This window comes from Hypanus sabinus, chromosome 4 (genome assembly GCF_030144855.1).
Source record: "Hypanus sabinus isolate sHypSab1 chromosome 4, sHypSab1.hap1, whole genome shotgun sequence".
In the NCBI taxonomy this organism is placed as follows: Eukaryota; Metazoa; Chordata; class Chondrichthyes; order Myliobatiformes; family Dasyatidae; genus Hypanus; species Hypanus sabinus.
This window is the reverse complement of record NC_082709.1, coordinates 16,902,390-16,923,361: the sequence shown is the minus strand read 5'-3', so window position 1 is coordinate 16,923,361 and position 20,972 is coordinate 16,902,390. Positions and strand designations below refer to the sequence as shown.

General features: G+C 39.3%; 1 protein-coding gene across 2 annotated transcripts in view; it reads left to right on the top strand.

The window, feature by feature from the left end:
• tanc1a (tetratricopeptide repeat, ankyrin repeat and coiled-coil containing 1a) overlaps window positions 1-20,972 on the top strand; it is a 136,277-nt gene that overhangs the window by 88,452 nt on the left and 26,853 nt on the right. For both annotated transcript variants that reach the window (XM_059966493.1, XM_059966494.1), the window contains exons 15-19: window positions 1,825-1,933; window positions 4,440-4,562; window positions 15,414-15,650; window positions 18,596-18,772; window positions 20,263-20,341. In XM_059966493.1, the coding sequence (XP_059822476.1) occupies window positions 1,825-1,933; window positions 4,440-4,562; window positions 15,414-15,650; window positions 18,596-18,772; window positions 20,263-20,341 (725 nt within the window). The remainder of the gene's footprint in view (window positions 1-1,824; window positions 1,934-4,439; window positions 4,563-15,413; window positions 15,651-18,595; window positions 18,773-20,262; window positions 20,342-20,972) is intronic.

Here is a 20,972-nt window from a genome sequence, read left to right as displayed (position 1 = left end):
CATAACTGGCCAAATGTTTATCAACTGTAAGATGCCTCTATCTTTCTAGAAAAGCAATTTGGAAGTACTGTGAAAAACATGGTCTCACTTAAAAGGTGCCAGTCTTCAGGATTGAGACTTGACTGGATTGGAAGTACTGAAGGAGAAGGTGGTCTTTTCTGCTTTAGATGAGCCACAGGGATTAGCTCTTGGATTAAGAGTTTTTTTAAATATTTGCACTCTTACATTGCCTGGAATTGGTAAAGCAACTGAATTCATTTGTTGTTTTTTTTTTAAATTAAAGCCCCAGGATGTGTGAGGGCGAAGGTAAAACAGATCAAGAGAGATCTTGAACCTGAGGAAGAAGGACCAAAAATACTTGGGCAGCAGAATTTGCACATTTGCATTGTTTACAGGAAAAAGTACCTGGGTATAGATCGTGTAGTCTTCGGTTAAGTGTAAAGTTCAAGATTTGACAAATTATCTTTAGACCTTGAATCGTCAAATGTTCCTTCTATTTCTTTTGTCGACCTGTCTTTATTTTGCATCTTAATTGCAGTGTACAAATTGAGCCTTCGTCAAGCAATTTTTGAGTGTAAGTTTTGAGTGGGCAAATCATGACTCATATATTTCATTGATATTGATATTCAAGATTTTAGATAATTAGAATATACTTGACCCACAAAAAATAATAACTAACCAAGATCAAGAGAGAGTAAGATTTCTGACTGACATAAAGTAAATCAGGAGAATCCAATCTCCAGCTAGGTTTAAATGATTTAGAAAATTAAGTTTGTTTAAAATCCCTCTATGGGAAGCAGAGTGGAAGAACATTGATATCAGATGGAGACAAGAGAGCATACAGGAGTGAGATATATCAGCTAGTTGAGTGGTGTTGTAGCAATAAATCTGCACTCAGCATCAGTAACACTGAAGAGCTGATTGTGGAGTTCAGAAAGGGTAGGACAAGGAAACATGAATCAATCCTCGTAGAGGGATCAGAAGTGGAGAGAGCAAACAATTTCTTGGGAATCAAGATCCGTGAGGATCTAATCTGATCCCAACATACTGATGCAGCTATAAAGAAGGCAAAATAGTGGCTATATTTCATTGGGAGTTTGAGGAGATATGGTTTGTCACCTAAAACATTCAAACTCCTACAGATATGCCATGCATTCTAACATCATTCTCTGGTATGGTGGGGCTACTGCATAGGATTTAAAGAAGCCATAAGAAATTGTACAGTCAGTCAGCTCCATCTTCAGTACTAGCCTTCAAGACATTTTCAAGGAGCAGTGCCTCAGAAAGGTAGCATCCATTATTAAGGACCCCCATTACCCAAGGCATGCCCTCTTTTCATTGTTAGCATCAGCAAGGAGATACAGAATCCTGAAGGCATACACTTAAGCAATTCAGGAACACTTCTTCCCCTCTGCCATTTTATTCTTAAATGGACATTGAACCCATGAACACTACCTCACTTTTATTATTTCTGTTTTTCACTATTTTTTAATTTGACTATTTTATATATTTACACACACTCTTATAGTAATTGATTTACTTTTTTCTATATTATCATGTATTGCATTGTACTGTTGCTGCTAGGTTAGCAAATTTGATGACATATGCTGGTAATATTAAACTTTGATTCTGACCATTGCATGTCTATGTCATTGAAATATTGCAGATTCCCCTCTCTTCTCCAGTGCTATATTCAGCAAAGAAGACTATATGTAGCACAGTATTATTGGAGCTTGACTAGCCTGTTATGAAAAGCTAGTGACTTTTTTGTATTGTTCTACAAATATTTAAATTTTTATATTCTGGCCTTTTGTCTTTTCACAGAAGCGGACATGCACTTTTGGCATTCATGTTCTCTCGCCAAGAAGGAAAGCTAAATCGACAACAGACTATAGAATTTGGCCATCACATACTGAAAGCACATATTTTTAAGGTGATTATAGGAATGTATTCACATAAGAAAAAGTGGATTTTCAATATAATTTAGATGGTATTCTAAATAATTATTCCCCATAATTAAACTTAGAGAAATTTATTAAATAAAACTACATATGCTAAGAAACTTGTTTAATCGTAAATGTATAATCGGATCGTTCAAAAAGAATTATTACATACAGTAAAACTCTGATTGTCTACCATCCTTAAGACTTTAGTCATGGGTAGCACACTTCCCCGACTATTGAATATTACTCATATTAAAATCCCAAAACAGTTTTGTTTAATCTTTTGTAACATATTGTTCAATTATATCACTTTTCCGTTGAATCCATTAAGTTTAAAGGGAGTGGAAATTGGAACCCGATGAATTTTGGCTTGAATGCTTCTGGCACATTGGCCTTCTAAATCAAAGTATTGAATACAGGAGTTGGGATGTTATTTTGAAGTTATACAGGATATTGGTGAGGCTGAATTTGGAGTACTGTGATCAGTTTTGATCACCTACCTACTGGAAAGATATCAATAAAATTACAAGACGTTACCAGGACTTGTCATGCTTTCCAGGATGTTCCCTGCACCATGACAAGTTCTGCACCTACCCCCGTACCACCTCCCTCACTACTGTTCAGGGCCAAGTGAGGCAACAGTTTACCTGTGGGTTTCTGGGGTTATCTATTGTATCCAGTGCTTCTGGTGCAGCTTCCTCAAGATCGGTGCAATCCCACACAGAATGTCAAGAACCTTCACCGTTTGCCTCAATGACCAGTGGCTACCCATTTCAGTGCAACCTCCCATACCCATTCTAACATGTCAGTCCATGGCCTATATTGCCATGGTTGGACCAAACTCAGGTCGGAGGAGCAACACCTTGTATTCTATCTGGATAGCCTCTAACATGATGGCATGAACACTGATTTCTCCAAATTCCCAAATTTTTTCCTCCCACCCCCCCCCTACTTTCTCTCCTTTTCCATTCCCTATTCTTCTTCTCCTCACCTGACCACCACCTCCCTGAGCTTCCCTGGCTCTTTCCCTTTCTACCATAATTCACTGTCCTTCCCTATTAAATTCCTTCTTCAGCCCTTTATCTCTTACACATGTTCCCTCCCTGCTTCATACTTCATCCATCTCCCTCATCCACCCACCTTCTCCCTCAACTGGTCTAATCTATCATCTATCAATTTATATTCCTTTCCCTCCCCCACCTTCTTATCCTGGCTTGTGCCCCCTTCCTTCCAACCCTGATGAAGTACCAAGGCCTGCAGCATTAGCTGTTTATTCCGCTCATGACTTATTGAGTTCCTCCTGCATTTTGTGTATATTGCTCAATATTTCCAGCCTGTGCAGAATATCTTGTCCTTATTTCTATGCATGTGCTAACTTTGCCTTTCCAGTTGGCATTTAGATGAGGAAATGATGCTGTAGAAGCTTTGTTAAGTTCCTCCATCTACAGAGGTTATGCATTCTAGTCATTGTAGTAGTTGAAGTATTCAATTTTTACATATTCAACTTCTACTCACTATGCTGGATCCATAGAGAATCATATTTTGTTCAAATTGTCTACCAATTTATAGTTACATTTTTTTTATACCTTTCTATTCCCCCACCACAATAAAGTACTCTCTCACAATTATTCCTAACCCCTCCTTAAAGTACTTTAATTCAGTATTCCAGTTTTGATAGAACTTAGAACAGAACATTACAGTACTCTTTGGCCATGATGATGATCAATCTGACCCTTCCCTGTCACATAGTCCTCCATTTTTTATCCATCCATGTGCCCATATAAGAATCTTACATATCTTTAATGTATTTGTTTCTACAACCACCCCCATTCCAAGCACTCATCATTCTATGTTTTAAAAAAATATATACTCCTGTCATTCCCCCCCCCCCCATACTTTCCTCCAGTTACGTTACAGTTATGCCCTCTTGTATTAGCCAGTGCTGCCCTGAGGGAGATAAAGGCTCTGGTTGTCCACTCTATTTATGGGTCTTATCATATAATACACACCTATCAAGTCACCTGTGATCCTTCCTCACTCCATAGAGGAAAATCATAGGTCACTCAACTTCTCCTCAAAACAAATGCTCTTTAATCCAGACAACATCCTGGTAAAATTCCTCTGCATCCACATTATTCCTATAATGAAGAGACTAGAACTGAACACTATACTCCAAGTATTGTGCCCCTTCCTCTGTTCAACCTGATACACTCCTTCACTCCTATACACTTCACTTGTGCTCCTTCACTCTCTTGGTCGAAACTTTTGGTGTGTCTCCTTCATTATATTTCACTGTACCTTAAATGCCAGTAAAGGTAGAACAGTCCTATTGTTACACTAAACTGAAACCATAACTTGAATGGATTTGCTTCACAGCTAATAGCAAAGATAGAATGGGTTTTAAATATCTGTAGCTTTAAATATTTAAAAGACTTCCAATAATACATATTAAAATTTGACTTTGAAACCAGTGATCATGTTTTCCACATTTTTTAGGGTTTAAGCAAAAAGACAGGGATATCTTCTAGTGTCCTTCAAGCCCTTTGGATGAGTTATAGCAGTGATGGGTTGTCTGCTGCATTCTCGTCCTTGCGAAATCTTTACACTCCCAATGTGAAGGTAAGGAAATCTGTGTACTTGCATTACATGATCTCAAAAGCAGTAATTTTAAGAAAGGTATTTTTCTTTAAAACCATGAAGGATACCTGTCTTTCACAAAACTGGAAAGAGATTTAGTTACGAAGGCATTGATGAATATACAGGTTACTAGTTTGTAATCCTAAGTATTTCATATTCACAGGGATTTTTACTGATACTTTATCTTCATTTTATGTGTGGTGATGACTTTATTTTACTTTATGTACTTTGATAGTTATAAATGTTAATAAGTAAACAACAATTTTAAGATGAAAAGGATGCTTGAAAGAAAACTAATGGAATACATAGAGCTGGTGGCTGAGAACAGAAATGATTGCTACTTGCAATAGAACTGTTGATCAAAATCTAGACTATGCAGTATCAAAGAAAATAATTGATATTCTCTTAATAGAGAGATTTAGATATGTGGATTGTAATTGGATAACAATGCACTTGGGGGTATTCTCATTGTCACTTAATTGCACTCCACATCTTTATAGCAGAAGTAGCTGAAGGATGCTTGGTGTCTCTATTGAGCTATCTTCTAAGTAGAGATTGTATTAAGATGCTTTGTTCTATGTCATGGGGAAATAACAGTTTTCCTTTGATTTGGTATATGTATCACCAACTTTAAACATTGCATGACCAGAAGCTGTGGATAGAAAAGCAGATGCTATGGTGGCTGGGTATCCTGATTCCTCAAAGTTCTCCATGTGGTCGACTACTGTTAAATTGCCTGGATAAGTGGAGTTCTAACAATGAGAAAAATAGGCTGTTTGATTGGCAACCATTGCTGTTGTAACTGTTCACTCGTCCATAATTTATAGATGAAAGTTGTAGCATGTTTCATCCACAAATTACATTCATTTGCTCACCCAGTTTACTGTCATAGTACCTCACGGACAGGAGAACTCTCCAAGAGGAATAAGAACAATGAAAGCTGCATCACCTCTGGGTTCCCTTTGAAGACGCACACCAGACTTCCTTGGCAATATACACTTCCTTCATCTCAAGGAATTTACTGCACAGTGTCATTTAACATCTTCAGCAGGAGGATTGTAGTTGTTCATAAAAGTGCTTGGTATCATTTCAACAAGCAAAACTAAAATAGGCATGGTCAGAAATGCTCACGCCCCGTAAGTTAATAATATAATGCCATTGTTATTGTTTTGTGGAAAGTTGTATCGAAAGTATATTTACATTTTTCTAAATTATTACTTCCTAAAATTATGTATGATATAAAGCAACTGTTGATATTTTCAACTTGGACTATAACCTCATTTGGCATCCAGGATGTGTTCCTGAGAACAAGAGGACTAAATAACGATTTTTTTTTTGAGTTGACACAATAAGTACTGTGCCCTCATTGGTCGAATGCCAGTAACACAATGCGCTGTCATTGGTGGGAGGAACAAGAACAATGTGACTCTTGGCAGGTTGTCAAGTTTTGCTGACGGATTTCTGTTTTTGTTTGGCTTGTTTTGGTAGATTCAGTCAGAAGCACTACAAAATAGCAGTATTTCATGCTAAGCAAAGTAGCAAAATAGCAGTAATAAAATAAATTCATTTTAGACCATAAGACAGTGGAGCAGAATTAAGCCATTCAACCATTTGAGTCTACTCCATTATTCAATTGTAGTGGATTTAGTTTCCCTCTTGAACCCATTATCCTTCTTACAACTTCTGACACTTTGCTAATCAAGAAACTATCAGACTCTGGCTTGGGCTTCACAGCCTTTTGTGGCAATAACTTACACAGATCCATTACCTTCTGGCTGAAGAAATTCTTCTTCATCTCTGTTCTAAAGGGATGTCCTAAAATTCTGAAGCTGTTTCTGGACTCCCCCACAATTAGAGTGGACATGGAAAGGGTATTTCTATCTAGGCCTTTCATATTCAGTAGGTTTCAATGAGATCTCCTCTTATTCTTCAAAGCTTCAGTGTGTACTGGCCCAGAGTCATCAAACACTTCTCATACTTCACTTTTATTCCCGCGATCATTCTCATGAGCTCCCCTGGATCCTCTCCAGTGCCAGCACATCCATTCTTAGATAAGTGGCTCTAAATTGTTTAAATACTCAAGATGACATTAGAGATATGCAGCAATATTTTGAGGGCAACAAGCAAAACTACTAACTATTCTTCTAAATATGCTTTTTCTGGACTATGATCACTGCAATCCACAGCCTTCAGGAGATGTGCTTTTGAATTGTCTGTACAATCTGACATTTATGTGGTATCCTGAAGGATTCAGCGAACTGCACTCTTGAAAAAGCAGATGCTGCTGGAGTGAACTTTGGGCCGGATTCAAGCGGCAAGGCCTGGGCCCAAGAGGGAATAATTAACTGATGTTCACCCGATTTTAAGCATTAAGACAGATTAAAAAGATTGAGCTGTTGAAGCCAAGGCCAGTGGATAAATCGGTGTATTGCTCACTACTTCACGTCTTACTTGCCTCAACACTGAATGGACTGTGCAGCTGTGGTCTGTAGCTGTCAGGCTCCTGGATGGCTGCACTCGTCTTAGCACTAAACTGGCTCTGTGGTTCTGGACTCACTTTCAGGGATCCTGTGATTCATGTCCTGTACATTATTTACTTTTTTAATTGTTTACACAATTTGTTCTTTTTTCCACACAATGAGTGTTTGACGGTCTTTGTTGTGTAGGTTTTTTCATGGCTTCTATTGTGTTTCTTTGTTTCAATAGCTGCTCACAAGAAGATGCATCTTAAGGTTGTGGTATACATATTAGATAATAAATGTACATTGAGTTTTGAAATGTGGTCTGACCAAAACCCCAGTATTACATCCTTGCTTTTATATTCTAGCCTCTTGCATTTGTCTTTCTTGCCATTGATTCAACCTGCAAGTTAACTTTTAGGGAATCCTGCACAAGGACTCTTTAAGTGCCTTTGCACCTCTGATTTCTGAATTTGCTCCCTGTTTAGAAAGTAGTTTATGCCTTTAACCATTCTTCTAATCTGCTAATCCCTCTGCAATCCTCACCACCATCTGCTCCTCTAATAATCTCTGTATCATCCAGAAATTTGGCCACAAAGCCACCGATTCTGTCATCCAGATCATTGACGTGTAACATGAAAAGATGCAGTGCCACTACTGCGGAACTGTGAGTCACTGGCAGCCAACCAGAAAAGGCTGCCTTTATTCCCACTCTTTGCCTCCTGCCAGTCAGTTAATCTTCTGTCCTTGCTAGTATCTCTGCTGTAATAGCATGGGCTCTTGTATAGCACCTTGTCAGAGGCCTTCTGAAAATCCAAGTAAAGAACATCTACCGACTCTCCTTTGTCCAGCTTGCCTGTTCTTTGCTCAAAGAACTACAACAGGTTTGTCAGGCGAGATATCAGGAAACCATGCTGACTTCTGCCTATTTTATTATATGCCTCCAAATGCCCTAAAGCCTCATCCGTAATAATGGATAAGTCAGACTAACTGGCCTATACTTTCCTATCTTTTTGCCTTTCTCCCTTCTTAAAGAGTAGAGTGACATATGCAATTTGTTAATCCAGTCCAGTCCTCCAGAACCATTCTAGAATCTAGTGATTCTTGAAAGATCAAGCTATGCTTGAGATATACAACTTTTCAAGATTTTAAGAACCTTAAATCTTGCTGGATCAGAATTGTATAACTCTTAATAGGGCTGAGAAGATGTGTTCACCACAACATCTGAGGTGGTTTATTGAAGGCTAACAGTTATCATCTTGGTGAAGGCTAAATGCTGTCCTTACCAGAAATGCCAAGAGTTAATACATAAATGAAGGTATGTAGCAGTCAAGTTTAATCTGAGCAGTCTGCGTAAACTAAAAGAAAAAACACTTATCAGTAATGAACATTATGAAATAAAGGTTTTGGGAATTGGCCATCTATAAAAAAAAGAGCAATTAGTTGATGTTCCGGAGAGCTCTGAAGAAAGATCTCGTCCCGAAATGGTAACTGTTTACTCTTTTCCGTTGATGATGCCTGGCATTTTGAGTTCCTCCAGCATTTTGTGTGTGTTGTTTGAATTTCCAGCATCTGCAGGTTTTCTCGTCTTTATGAAAAGCAAATTTTGTCAAATACATGCAGGGTAAGGGGCATGTACGTTTCAAGTCATGATAGTAGAAATACTCAGCAGAAGAACATAAGAAACAGGAGCAGGAGTAGGCCATCTGGCCCAATCAGCTGCTCCGCCATTCAATATGACCACGGCTGATCTGGCCATAGACTCATCTCCACCAACCTGCCTTTTCTCCATAACCCATATTTCAACATCAGTAATACTGATTAGAGTATGCAAAATGCTATTAAGAGTAGTCATGATGTTTTAAGTAGTATCTTACATTGACTTGGAATAGTTGCTCCAGCAATATTCAGAGAACCATACCTTTTTTGATTTTGTAGATTGCATGTAACTTATTTTATAATGAGGACAATTCTGTACCTGCTCCCACCCTTTGGAAATTAATTGTCAGGCTGTGTCTGGGGTCAAGTCATTCAAATTCCTGAGGACGACTGTTAACAATACATTGAAGTAGGACAAGCACATTATGCTCATCACTTGGAAAGCCCTGCAGAAATAGTTCTTCCTAAACTAGTTTAGGAAACTTAATATCTCAGGATGTATTCTGATTTGAATTTTTACTAAGTTATCATTGAGCACTAGAAGGTTGCGAATGAACGGCTGATTTGGGAGCGAAGGCAGTTTTACTACTTGGGGTAAAAGAGAGGCAAGACTGCGCAGGCACATGACGTCAGCCAGTAGAGAGCAAAAGGTTTAAAAAGAAGACCACCATATCCAGCAGGCAGTGTTCAGAGTGGGCAGCAGAGTGAGAGGGCTTTGGCTCAATGGGCTTAGGCGGTAACGGGACGAGACGAGGTAGGTTTACCTGTGTTATTTGTGGAAAGAAGGAAGTATATGTGTGAGGTCAGTTTTCTGTGCTAATTGTCAGATGTGGGAGGTCCTGGAGTCTCCCATCCTCCCGGATGGCCATATCTGCTTCAGATGGGTCGAGCTGTAGCTCCTAAGGGACCAAGTTAGGGAGCTGGAGATGCAGCTTGATGACCTTCGCCTGGTCAGGGAGAGTGAGGAGGTGACAGAAAGTTATAACCAGGTGGTCACACTGGGGCCACGGGAGACAGACAAGTGGGTCACAGTCAGGAGGGGGCAGGGGAAGAGTCAGGTACTAGGGAGTACCCCTGTGGCTGTACTCCTTGACAATAAATACTCCTGTTTGAGTACTGTTGGGGGAGAACACCTACCTGGGGGAAGAAACAGTGGCTGTGCCTCTAGCACAGTCTGGCCCTGTGGCTCAGAAGGGTAGGGAAAGGAAGAGGAAGGCAGTAGTGATAGGAGACTCTATAGTTAGGAATTCAGCCAGGCAATTCTGTGGCTGCAGGAAGGAAACTTGGATGGTAGTTTGCCTCCTAGGTCCCAGGGTCCGGGTTGTTTCAGATCGCATCCAAGATATCCTGCAGTGGGAAGGAGAACAGCCAGAGGTCATAGTACATATTGGTACCAATGACATAGGCAGGAAAAAGGAAGAGGTCCTGAAAAAAGACTACGGGGAGTAAGGAAGGAAGTTGAGAAGCAGGACCACAAAGGTAGTAATCTCGGGATTACTGCCTGTGCCACAGAACAGTGAGAATAGGAACAGGATGAGGTGGAGGATAAGTGCGTGGCTGAGGCATTGGAGCAGGGGGCAGGGATTCAGATTTCTGGATCATTGGGACCTCTTTTGGGGCAGGTGTGACAAGTTGCACTTGAATCCCAGGGGGACCAATATCCTGGTGGGGAGGTTTGCTAAGGCTACTGGAGAGAGTTTACACTAGAATTGTTGGGGAGTGGGAACCGAATTGAAGAGACTGGGGAAGAGGAGGTTGATTCACAAATAGAGAAAAATTCTAGACGATGCAAGAGGAAGGATAGGCAGGTGATAGAGAAGGGACGCGCTCAGACTGAAGGTTTGAGATGTGTATTTTAATGTAAGGACAGTTGTGAACTAATTGGATGAGCTTAGAGTGTGGATCAGTACTTGGAGCTGTGATGTGTGGCCATTACAGAGACTAGGATGGCTCAGGGACTGGAATGGTTACTTCAAATGCTGGGTTTTAGATGTTTCAGAAAGGACAAAGAGGTAGGCAAAAGAGGTGGGGCGTGGCACTATTGATCAGAGATAGTGTCACAACTGCAGAAAAGGTGGAAGCCATGGAGGGGTTGTCTACAGAGTCTGTGTGGGTAGGGGTTAGGAACAGGAAGGGGTCAATAATTTTACTGGGTGTTTTTTATTGGCCGCCCAATAGTAACAGGGATATCGAGGAGCAGAAAGGGAAACAGATCCTGTAAAGGTGTAATAATAACAGAGTTGTCGTGCGAGGAGGTTTTAATTTCCCAAATATCAACTGCCATGTCCCTAGAGCAAGGGGTTTAGATGGGGTAGAGTTTGTTAGGTGTGTTCAGGAAGTTTCTTGACACAGTATGTAGATAAGCCTACAAGAGGAGAGGCTGTACTCGATTTGGTATCGGGAAATGAACCTGGTCAGGTGTCAGATCTCTCAGTGGGAGAGCATTTTGGAGATAGTGATCATAATTGTATCTCCTTTACAATAACATTGGAGAGAGATAGGAACAGACAAGTTAGAAAAGTGTTTAATTGGAGTAAGGGGAATTATAAGGCTGTCAGGCAGGAAATTGGAAGCTTAAGTTGGAAAGAGATGTTCTCACAGAAAAGTACGGAAGAAATGTGGCAAATGTTCAGGGGATATTTGTGTGGAGTTCTGCATATGTATGTTCCAATGAGACAGGGAAGTTATGGTAGGGTACAGGAACCATGGTGTACAAAGGCTGCAATAAATCTAGTCAAGAAGAAAAGAAAAGCTTACAAAAGGTTCAGAGAGCTAGGTAATGTTAGAGATCTAGAAGATTATAAGGTTAATAGGAAGGAGCTTAAGAAGGAGACCTTCTGTGCGGAACCTTGTCAAAGACCTTACTGAAGTCCATATAGTGGATTTTGTCTATATGGACTTCAGTAAGGCCTTTTACAAGGTTCCGCACGGAAGGTTAGTTAGGAAGGGTCAATCTATAGGTATTAAAATTGAAGTAGTAAACTGGATTCAACAGTGGCTGGATGGGAGATGCCAGAAAGTAGTGGTGGATAACTGTTTGTCAGGTTGGAGGCTGGTGACTGGTGGTGTGCCTCAGGGATCTGTACTAGGTCCAGTGTTGTTTGTCATCTACATTAATAATCTGGATGATGAGGTGGTAAATTGGATTAGTAAGTATGCAGATAATACTAAGGTAGGTGGCGTTGCGGATAATGAAGTAGGTTTTCAAAGTTTGCAGAGAGATTTAGGCCAGTTAGAAGAGTGGGCTGAACAATGGCACATGGAGCTTAATGCTGATAAGTGTGAGGTGCTACATTTTGGTAGGAATAATCCAAATAGGGCATACATGGTAAATGGTAGGGCATTGAAGAATGCAGTAGAACAGAGTGATCTGGGAATAATAGTGCATAGTTCCCTGAAGGTGGAATCTCATGTGGATAGCTTAGTGAAGAAAGCTTTTGGTATGTTGGCCTTTATAAATCAGAGCATTAAGTATAGGAGTTGGGATGTAATGTTAAAATTGTATAAGGCATTGGTAAGGCCTAATTTGGAGTATTGTGTACAGTTCTGGTCACCAAATTATAGGAAAGATGTCAACAAAATAGAGAGTACAGAGAAGATTTACTAGAATGTTACCTGGGTTTCAGCACTTAAGTTACAGGGAAAGATTGAACAAGTTAGGTCCTTATTCTTTGGAGCGTAGAAGGTTGAAACGGAACTTGATAGAGGTATTCAAAATTATGAGGGGGATAGATAGAGTTGACGTGGATAGGCTTTTTCCATTGAGAGTAGGGGAGATTCAAACAAGAGGACATGAGTTGAGAGTTAAGGGGCAAAAGTTCAAGGGTAACACGAGGGGGAATTTCTTTACTCAGAGAGTGGTAGCTGTGTGGAACGAGCTTCCAGTAGAAGTGGTAGAGGCAGGTTTTGTATTGTCATTTAAAGTAAAATTGGTTAGTTATATGGACAGGAAAGGAATGGAGGGTTATGGGCTGAGTGCGGGTCAGTGGGACAAGGTGAGAATAAGTGTTCGGCATGGACTAGAAGGGCCAAGATGGCCTGTTTCGGTGCTGTAATTGTTATATGGTTAAGGAAATTAGGGGAGCCAGAAGGAGCCATGAGAAGGCCTTGGGGGGCAGGATTAAGGAAAACCCCAAGGCATTCTGCAAGTATGTGAAGCACAGGAGGATAAGACCTATCAAATGTGACCTATCAAATGTGACAGTGAGAAAGTGTGTACGGAACTGGAGGAAATAGCAGAGGTGCTTAATGAATATTTTACTTCAGTATTCACTATGGAAAAGGATCTTGGTGATTGTAGTGATGACTTGCAGCAGACTTAAAAGCTTGAGCATGTAGATATTAAAAAAAGAGGATGTGCTGGAGCTTTTGGAAAGCATCAAGTTGGATAAGTCGCTGGGACCGGGTGAGATGTACCCAGGCTACTGTGGGAGGTGAGGGAGGAGATTGCTGAGTCTCTGGCAATGATCTTTGCATCATCGATGGGGACAGGAGAGGTTCCGGAGAATTGGAGGGTTGCGGATGTTGTTCCTTTATTCATGAAAGGGAGTAGAGATAGCCCTGGAAATTATAGACCAGTGAGTCTTACCTCAGTGGTTGGTAGGTTGATGGAGAAGATCTTGAGAGGACTTATGAACATTTGGAGAGGTACAATATGATTAGGAATAGTCAGCATGGCTTTGTCAATGGCAGGTCATGCCTTACGAGCCTGTTTGAAATTTTTGAGGGTGTGACTAAACTAAAGGAAGAGCAGTAGATGTAGTGTATATGGTACCCCATGCAAGGCTTATTGAGAAAGTAAGGAAGCATGGGATCCAAGGGGACATTGCTTTGTGGATCCAAAACTGGCTTGCCCACAGAAGGCAAACGGGTTATATTATGCATGGAGGTCAGTCACCAGTGGTGTGCCTCATGGATCTGTTCTGGGTCCCTTACTCTTTGCGATTTTTGTAAATGACCTGGATGAGGAAGTGGAGGAATGGGTTAGTAAGTTTGCTGATGACACAAAAGTTGGAGGTGTTGTGGATAGTGTGGAGGGCTGTCAGAGGTTATAGCAGGACATTGATAGGATGCAAAACTGGGCTGAGAAGTGACAGATGGAGTTCAACCCAAATAAGTGTGAAGTGGTTCATTTTGGTAGGTCAAATATGATATCAGAATATAGTATTAATGGTAAGACTCTTGGCCATGTGGAAGATCAGAGGGATCTTGTGTTCCAAGTCCATAGGACGCTCAAAGCAGCTGCGCAGGTTGACTCTGTGGTTAAGAAGGGGTACAGTGTATTGGACTTCATCAATCGTGGACTTGAATTTAGGAGCTGAGAGGTAACGTTGCAGCTATATTGGACTCCGCTCAGACCCCACTGGGAGTACTGTGCTCAGGTCTGGTTGCTTCACTACAGGAAGGTTGTGGAAGCCAAAGAAAAAGTGCAGAGGAAATTTACAAGGATGGTGCCTGGAATGGGGGGCATGCCTTATGAGAATTGGTTGAGTGAACTCAGCCTTTTCTTCGTGGAGCGATGGAGGATGACAGGTGACCTGATAGAGGTGTATAAGATTATGAGAGGCTTTGATCATGTGGATAGTCAGAGGCTTTTTCCCAGGGCTGAAATGTTTGCCACAAGAGTTCACACGTTTAAAGTGCTGGGGAGTAGGTACAGAAGGGAAGTCAGGGTTATGTTTTTTACTCAGTGTGTGGTGAGTGCGTGGAGTGGGCTGCCAGCAACGGTGATGGAGGCAGATACAATAGGGTCTTTTAGGAGACTTTTGGATAGGTACGTTGAGCTTAGAAAAATAGAGGGCTATAGGTAAGCCTAGCAATTTCTATGGTAGGGACATGTTCGGCACAACATTGTGGGCTGAAGGGCCTGTATTGTGCCGTAGGTTTTCTATGTTTCTATGTTATGTGACCTCCTCTAGTCCAGGTTGCAATGAGTGGTCCATTCAGCAGAGATCATTGGCTGTCAGCTACCAACATTAGAAGACCTGTTAATCACCAGAGCAAAGAAAAGAACTGCAAAAATTACTGCTGATTCCATCCCCCCTAGCAGTCACCTATTCACCAAATTGCCATCAGGGAGATGCTGCAAGTCCATCACCTCCAGGACTATACGTTGTCTCAGAGACTTCTTTCCTGAAGCTATCCAGCTTCTCAAAAAAACTCACTCAGATTTAATACCCCTACTGTCCCTGCACAGCATCTATTAAATGTTTTTTTCCTGCTTTTCCTTGTTCTGTTGATAATTATTGAGATTGTCATTTATTCATTTATTTAAGTTTGATTGTTAACAGTTGTGCTGATTGTTGATTGCTAATGGTTGTTTGCCCTATTGTCTTGTAAATTGTTGGTTTCTCTTGTGCTGTCTATTCTGTATTTAATGTTTGCCACTGAACCATAATCAATTCTGGTCTGTTGCATTTACTGGTAAAAAAGTGGTTCTGATTCTGAGGCGCCCACTATAGGTATTCCAGGTCTTGGAGGTTCACTTGTTTTGTGCCAGGTCTGAGGTCTTGATTTTCAAGCAGTCTTTTCTCAATCAACTATTGCAGCTTTTCCTGCTTTATTTATTATAATCCGTAGCTTGGATGCGTTTGGGGGTATTTTAATGAAGGTTTTTCCTTCTCAGATTTATAGTTGTATTTTAAGCTTAATATCTAACTGTACAGTATCTAAAGGAGACTTTGCAGTAATATTCTGTTTTTGATTCAAAATACAGGTGAGTCGATTATTGATTTTGGGAGGAGCCAGCGTGAACTACCAAACTGAGGTCTTAAACAATGCTCCAATCCTTTGTGTTCAGTCACATCTTGGTCATCAGGAAATGGTAAATCTACTGGTTGAATTTGGGGCTGCAGTTGACCATGCTTCTGAAAGTGGTGTGACGGCCTTATGCCATGCTGCAGCTGCAGGACACCTGAATATTGTGACTCTTTTGTGCAAGAAAGGAGCTAAGGTAAGGATCTGGTTATTGATGTTGATTTCCATGATTCATAAAATGAGTGTGATCTAATTAAAAATACTATGATTTTAAGCGTTAGGGTTAATGTCCTTGAAACATGAGAATTATAGCAGGTAGAGGAAGCCAGTGATATATAGTCTAAGGAATTTACTTAAAACTGCAAAAGGCAAACTGAGCATTTTATTGTTCCTTAAGATTAGGTTATGAGCAAATAAATGAATAATATTTTTGAATTACGGTATTACACCAGACAGACAGGATGTTCAGAGGTAACACAAAATGCTGGAGGCATTTCAGCAAGTCAGGAAGCATCTATGAAGGAAGAAACAGTCGACATTTTGTGCTAATACTGTTCATGATTGATGAAGTCTCGACTCGAAATGTCAACTGTAGACTAGTGTGAAATACTATTTATTCATTGTCTTCTGAATAGTAGGTAAGGTAATAACTCTAAAGGAAATATTCCCTTTTTGCTTCTCTTATGAAACGTAGCAGAATGATGCAGCAACTAGTGATGTGTTTTACAGCTCCAGCAATACAGACTTGATCTGGACCTCTGATCTCTAGAACTATTTGTGTCGAGTTTGTACTGTCTCCAGTGTTTCGCTGGTGTCTCCATTTTCCTCCCACATCCCAAAGGCTTGCTGTTTTCCTGATTTTGTTATGTGAAACTACACCATACATACAATATTTCTACTTTATATAGGCTGTCATTCATGATATCATTCCTGCTTTTACTATATGTTAGTGTTATTTTAGGTTTTATGTGTTATTTGGTATGATTTGGTAGGTTATTTTTTGGGTCTGGGAACACTCAAAAATTTTTCCTATATAAATTAATGGTAATTGCTTTTTCACTTTACGACATTTCGGCTTACAAACGGTTTCATGGGAACACTCTACCTTCAGATAGCAGGGGAGACCTGTATATGCTTATTGCATTTGGTAGGAAAGATTTTTTGTAACGATTCTTATGACAGCGAAGCTGATTGAGCCAGTTTGAAAGTGTCCTCTGCTGCTTATTCAGTAGGTCATGGAGAGGATGTGCTAGATGGTCCATGATGGATTACAGCTTGTTTAGGGACCTCCTCTCTCTCTCTCTCTCTCTCTCTCTCCACCACTAACTCCAAAGAGTCCAGGTTGTAACCAAGGAAGGATCCAGCCTTTTGATGAGTTTATTTAGACTTCTTGCATCACCAGCACCGATGCTTCTTCTCCCCACCCCGCCCCCCGTAAAACAGCAAAGAAGACTGAACTTGCTACAACAGAGTGGTAAATGATTTCCAACACCCTGCTGCACACATTGATCTCAGCTTCCTTAGAAAATAGAGTCTGCTCATTCCCTTCTTGTAAACTGTATACAGTTAATGAAAAGAACACGGTATCGTACACTGGATGAATTCCTCTGTGATAGCTGTTAACAACTAATACACAGTTTTACAGTAATATTGCTGAAGTTCTAATTTGTTCTGCATTTCATTTAAAAGCATAACTTGTTACTCTGTTAAACGGTAGTTTGTCTTTTTTTATATAGCTTTTAAACTATTTCCATGAAACTTTGGCTAATTGGGGCAGCCACTTAATTGGGCCAAAGTATACTGATACCAATATGTCCCTATTAATCGGAATCCACTGTATTTATATTCTGCATATTATCTGGAATGTTTTAATTGGTGAATATATAGGGAACTATTCCACATTAATTCAGTGCTATTGCTAACATAGTGAAGCAGTCTCTTGTGGTAACATTATTTATGGACGTTTTGGAAGTACAATAGATCCTGATTAATTGGGACATATCAGGACCAGTGCATTATGGTCCAATTAAGTGACTGTCTCAATTAGCCAAACTTTATTTGGAATAGTTAAAAAGGTATTAAAAAAACTGAGTAAAAAATTATGTATTTAAATAAAACACAGAACAAATTAGAATATTACCAATACTACAAAATAATTGTGTATTAGTTTCTAATAGTTATCGACAGAAGAATTTATGCTGCTGTTTTGATTGAATTGTAAATGAACAAAATCAGCACAGACACCTAGTGCAGGTTACAGACACCCTTCATTGCCTTCCTGCATGAAGTAATTTCGGAATCCAATGATAAGTTTCCTGGCATCCTGTGTAGTCAGTAGCTCACGATCAGATGTGTCATATTTTCCACTGTTCTCATCTTCATATTTCTCAACTTAGTGTTTTAATACAATGCTTTTGACAGTTGCATCCTCCCAGACTACATTTTCATTATAATATTCAAGATAATTGTCGATAACTTAACATGTTCATAGTTCCTAATTAGTTAGTTGAAGTAGTGAAATAATTTCATTTTCACTCCCGGCTGTTTCTGGTGTCTCCAAGCCTGAATGCTTGAAACCACAGTGAGCAAAATAGTTCTGAATTGTTGTACTGTTCATTTCTCACCACCAATCAGGGACAAAAATCACTGATTTTTGAATACAAGCACAAGCAACTGACACTATTTAAAACCTGTTCACTCTAAGCATGGTGTAGTGTCTAATGGCCACACAAGTGCACTCAACTGATGCTAGTTGAAATGTTCGGCAACCATCTCCTGGCCGAACTGAGCTGCATATTGTCGAAATAAACGAAGGGAATCCCACCTATTTTCTTGATTAGTTTTTGTTCTTTAAGGCAACCTAAGTAAATGGCTGTCCTGATTAAATGACAGCCCAGTCAACTGGAATCCACTGTATATAAATGATCCATCTAACTCTACCTGTTTCGAATGAAAAGAACTTTGATTATAGGATTTACCATTTATCTCTGGACGTGTCATATCAATACTAAACAGATAAAATTATCAATAATAGAGCATTCATGTAATTAAAGTTTAATAAATCCCATGTTAGTCTTTGAAAGCAGCATAATGTGTGTGTTTTTGTTTATTTAAAAGTAATATGTATGTTTTAACTCCCAGGTTGATTGCACAGATAAAAATGGCCAATGTGCATTGGTTCATGCTGCTTTAAGAGGTCACCATGAAGTTATTGAATATTTACTTAAAGCAGATTGGACATCAAGTATACAGTCTTTCAAGAAAAGTCAAGCTCTTCAGCAAGCACTGATTGCAGCTGCAAGCATGGGACACACTGAAGTATGTTTTCAGAAGTTGTTAAGTTCACTTGTTTAAACTATACATAAATTAGATACTTTGAGGAATATCTAATACACTATACAGCATCTGGAATTGCAACCGTTTTAAATCTTTGGATGCAGATCTTCATTAGATGATCCTTCTATCATGGAAATCAGCCCTTTGGCCCAATTTGTCCAGGCCAACACAGTTTTTTCCTGAGCCTGTCCCAATTGCTTGCATTTAGCCCATGTCCCTGCAAATCTGTTGTATCCATGTACCTGTCCAAATGCCTCTGGCACATTGTAATTATACCCACCTTTGCAACTTTCTGTGATAGCTTGTTTCATACACAAATTGTCCTTTGTGAAAATCCTTTGCTGCTCATATTGCCTTTAAATTTTTACTCATCTCTCCTTAATCTTATATCCTTTAGATATTCCTACCCCGGGAGGGAAAAAAAAATGCTGTGACCATCTAGCTATGTCCTCATGACTTTCAAAATGTCTCTAAGATTACCCCTCAGTCTCCTTCGCTCTAGGGAAAATAGTTCCAGATCATCCAGTCTTAACTCAAGCCTTCCAGTCTCAGCAACATCTTTGTGAATCCTTTTTGGACACCCTATAGCATAATGATGTAATTTCTGTAATTACACACAATGTTGCACAACATTGTGAGCTGAAGGGTCTTTTCTTGTGCTGTACTGTTCTGTGTTCAAGTATTGCAGGTGAAGTCTCAGCAGTATCCTGTATAGCTACCTGTGGTATAGCTTTTCAACTCTTGTATTCATTGTCTCCATAGGCTTCCTAAACCACCTCATTTATCTGTGTTGTCATGTTCAGAGAACTATGGTGATTCTGTTCTTTCAACATTCCCCAAGGTTCTGTCATTCACTGTGTATGTCCTACCCTTGCACATCGAATGTTGGAGCACAATTTTACTGAGCTGCAATAAGGACTTTAGTATATAATTCTCAATAGCCAAATTTGTTTTGCTTGTTGTCAAAGAAGTCACCTTTAATGGCTCTCATGTTGCTTGGTGGTATCAATGTAGCTAAACACAAAATAACTAGAAACCAGGGAATAAGTTTTAAAAATTATTAATAAATATGCTTTGTACTATATTTCAGTCCATAAAAATTAGAAGGGAACCTTTTAACTTTGCTTTTTAAAAAGGCACCAATGCATGAAGAGAAGCGATCTGTTTTAACTAATTTATACATGCAGAGCAGAGAGAAGGGAATCCCTTTTCTACGTAGTTGTGAGAGAAGAACATGCAGAAATGAATTTTGTTATATTCTGTTTGTTGGGTCCTGTATACAGTCCAAATAACCAGTAGTACTCAACCAAACTGGTAATGTTATGAACATATAAATAGTTGACTTATCTTCTGTGTGGTAACCATTCACTTAAACCCATTAATGGCAAAACTTTTAAACATTGGAAGTAATTTGCGCACATTATATTTAATTACACAAGTAAGTGGTTTCAATTTTTCTGTGCTATTTATAGGTTGTGAAGAATCTTCATGCTCTTGATGGTGAACACAGAATAGACATCAACAGCTTTGATACTCTTTGGGGTGAAACAGGTAATAGAGGCTTTTCTGTGTTTCCTTTATAACTTAAATGTTGCCTGTTAACATTATATGTTTTTATTACTTTTCAAAACAAAGTTATTCTTTATGATTTATTTCAATTCACTTTTAGTTACTCATTAGTGAATGTTACATATATAGAGTAAATTAGATAATAATATTCATCATATTGGAGTTACTACCTCAAATTTCAGTGCCATTTCATGTCATTTCTGTAAACAACACTTAAGTATTCACTGGAAAAAAACAGTTTTACTTTGTTTTATTGCATTTGTTAATTTGGACTGTTTATACTGATCCAAATAAAAGTAATTTCAATCAGTTATTGTCATTACAAGTTGGAAACCACAGGAATGCAGTTCTTTGTATGTCTGATAATTAGTGAATTGAGTCGCATAAATAAAAATCAAAACAACAATTATGGGGGGCAAAATATTTCCTCTGCTTGGTCACCAGAATTTGTAAACTTAAAATAATTTGCAACATAGCAGGAAGAGAGGAGTGGGTTTTTTTTTAAATGAGGTCCTTTGTGTTTGAAACGTTTGTATAATCATATTCAATTATAGCACTCGATGTATAAAGACAAAAAATTGTAGAACAACAAGCAAAGGCAAGGAAATGGGAC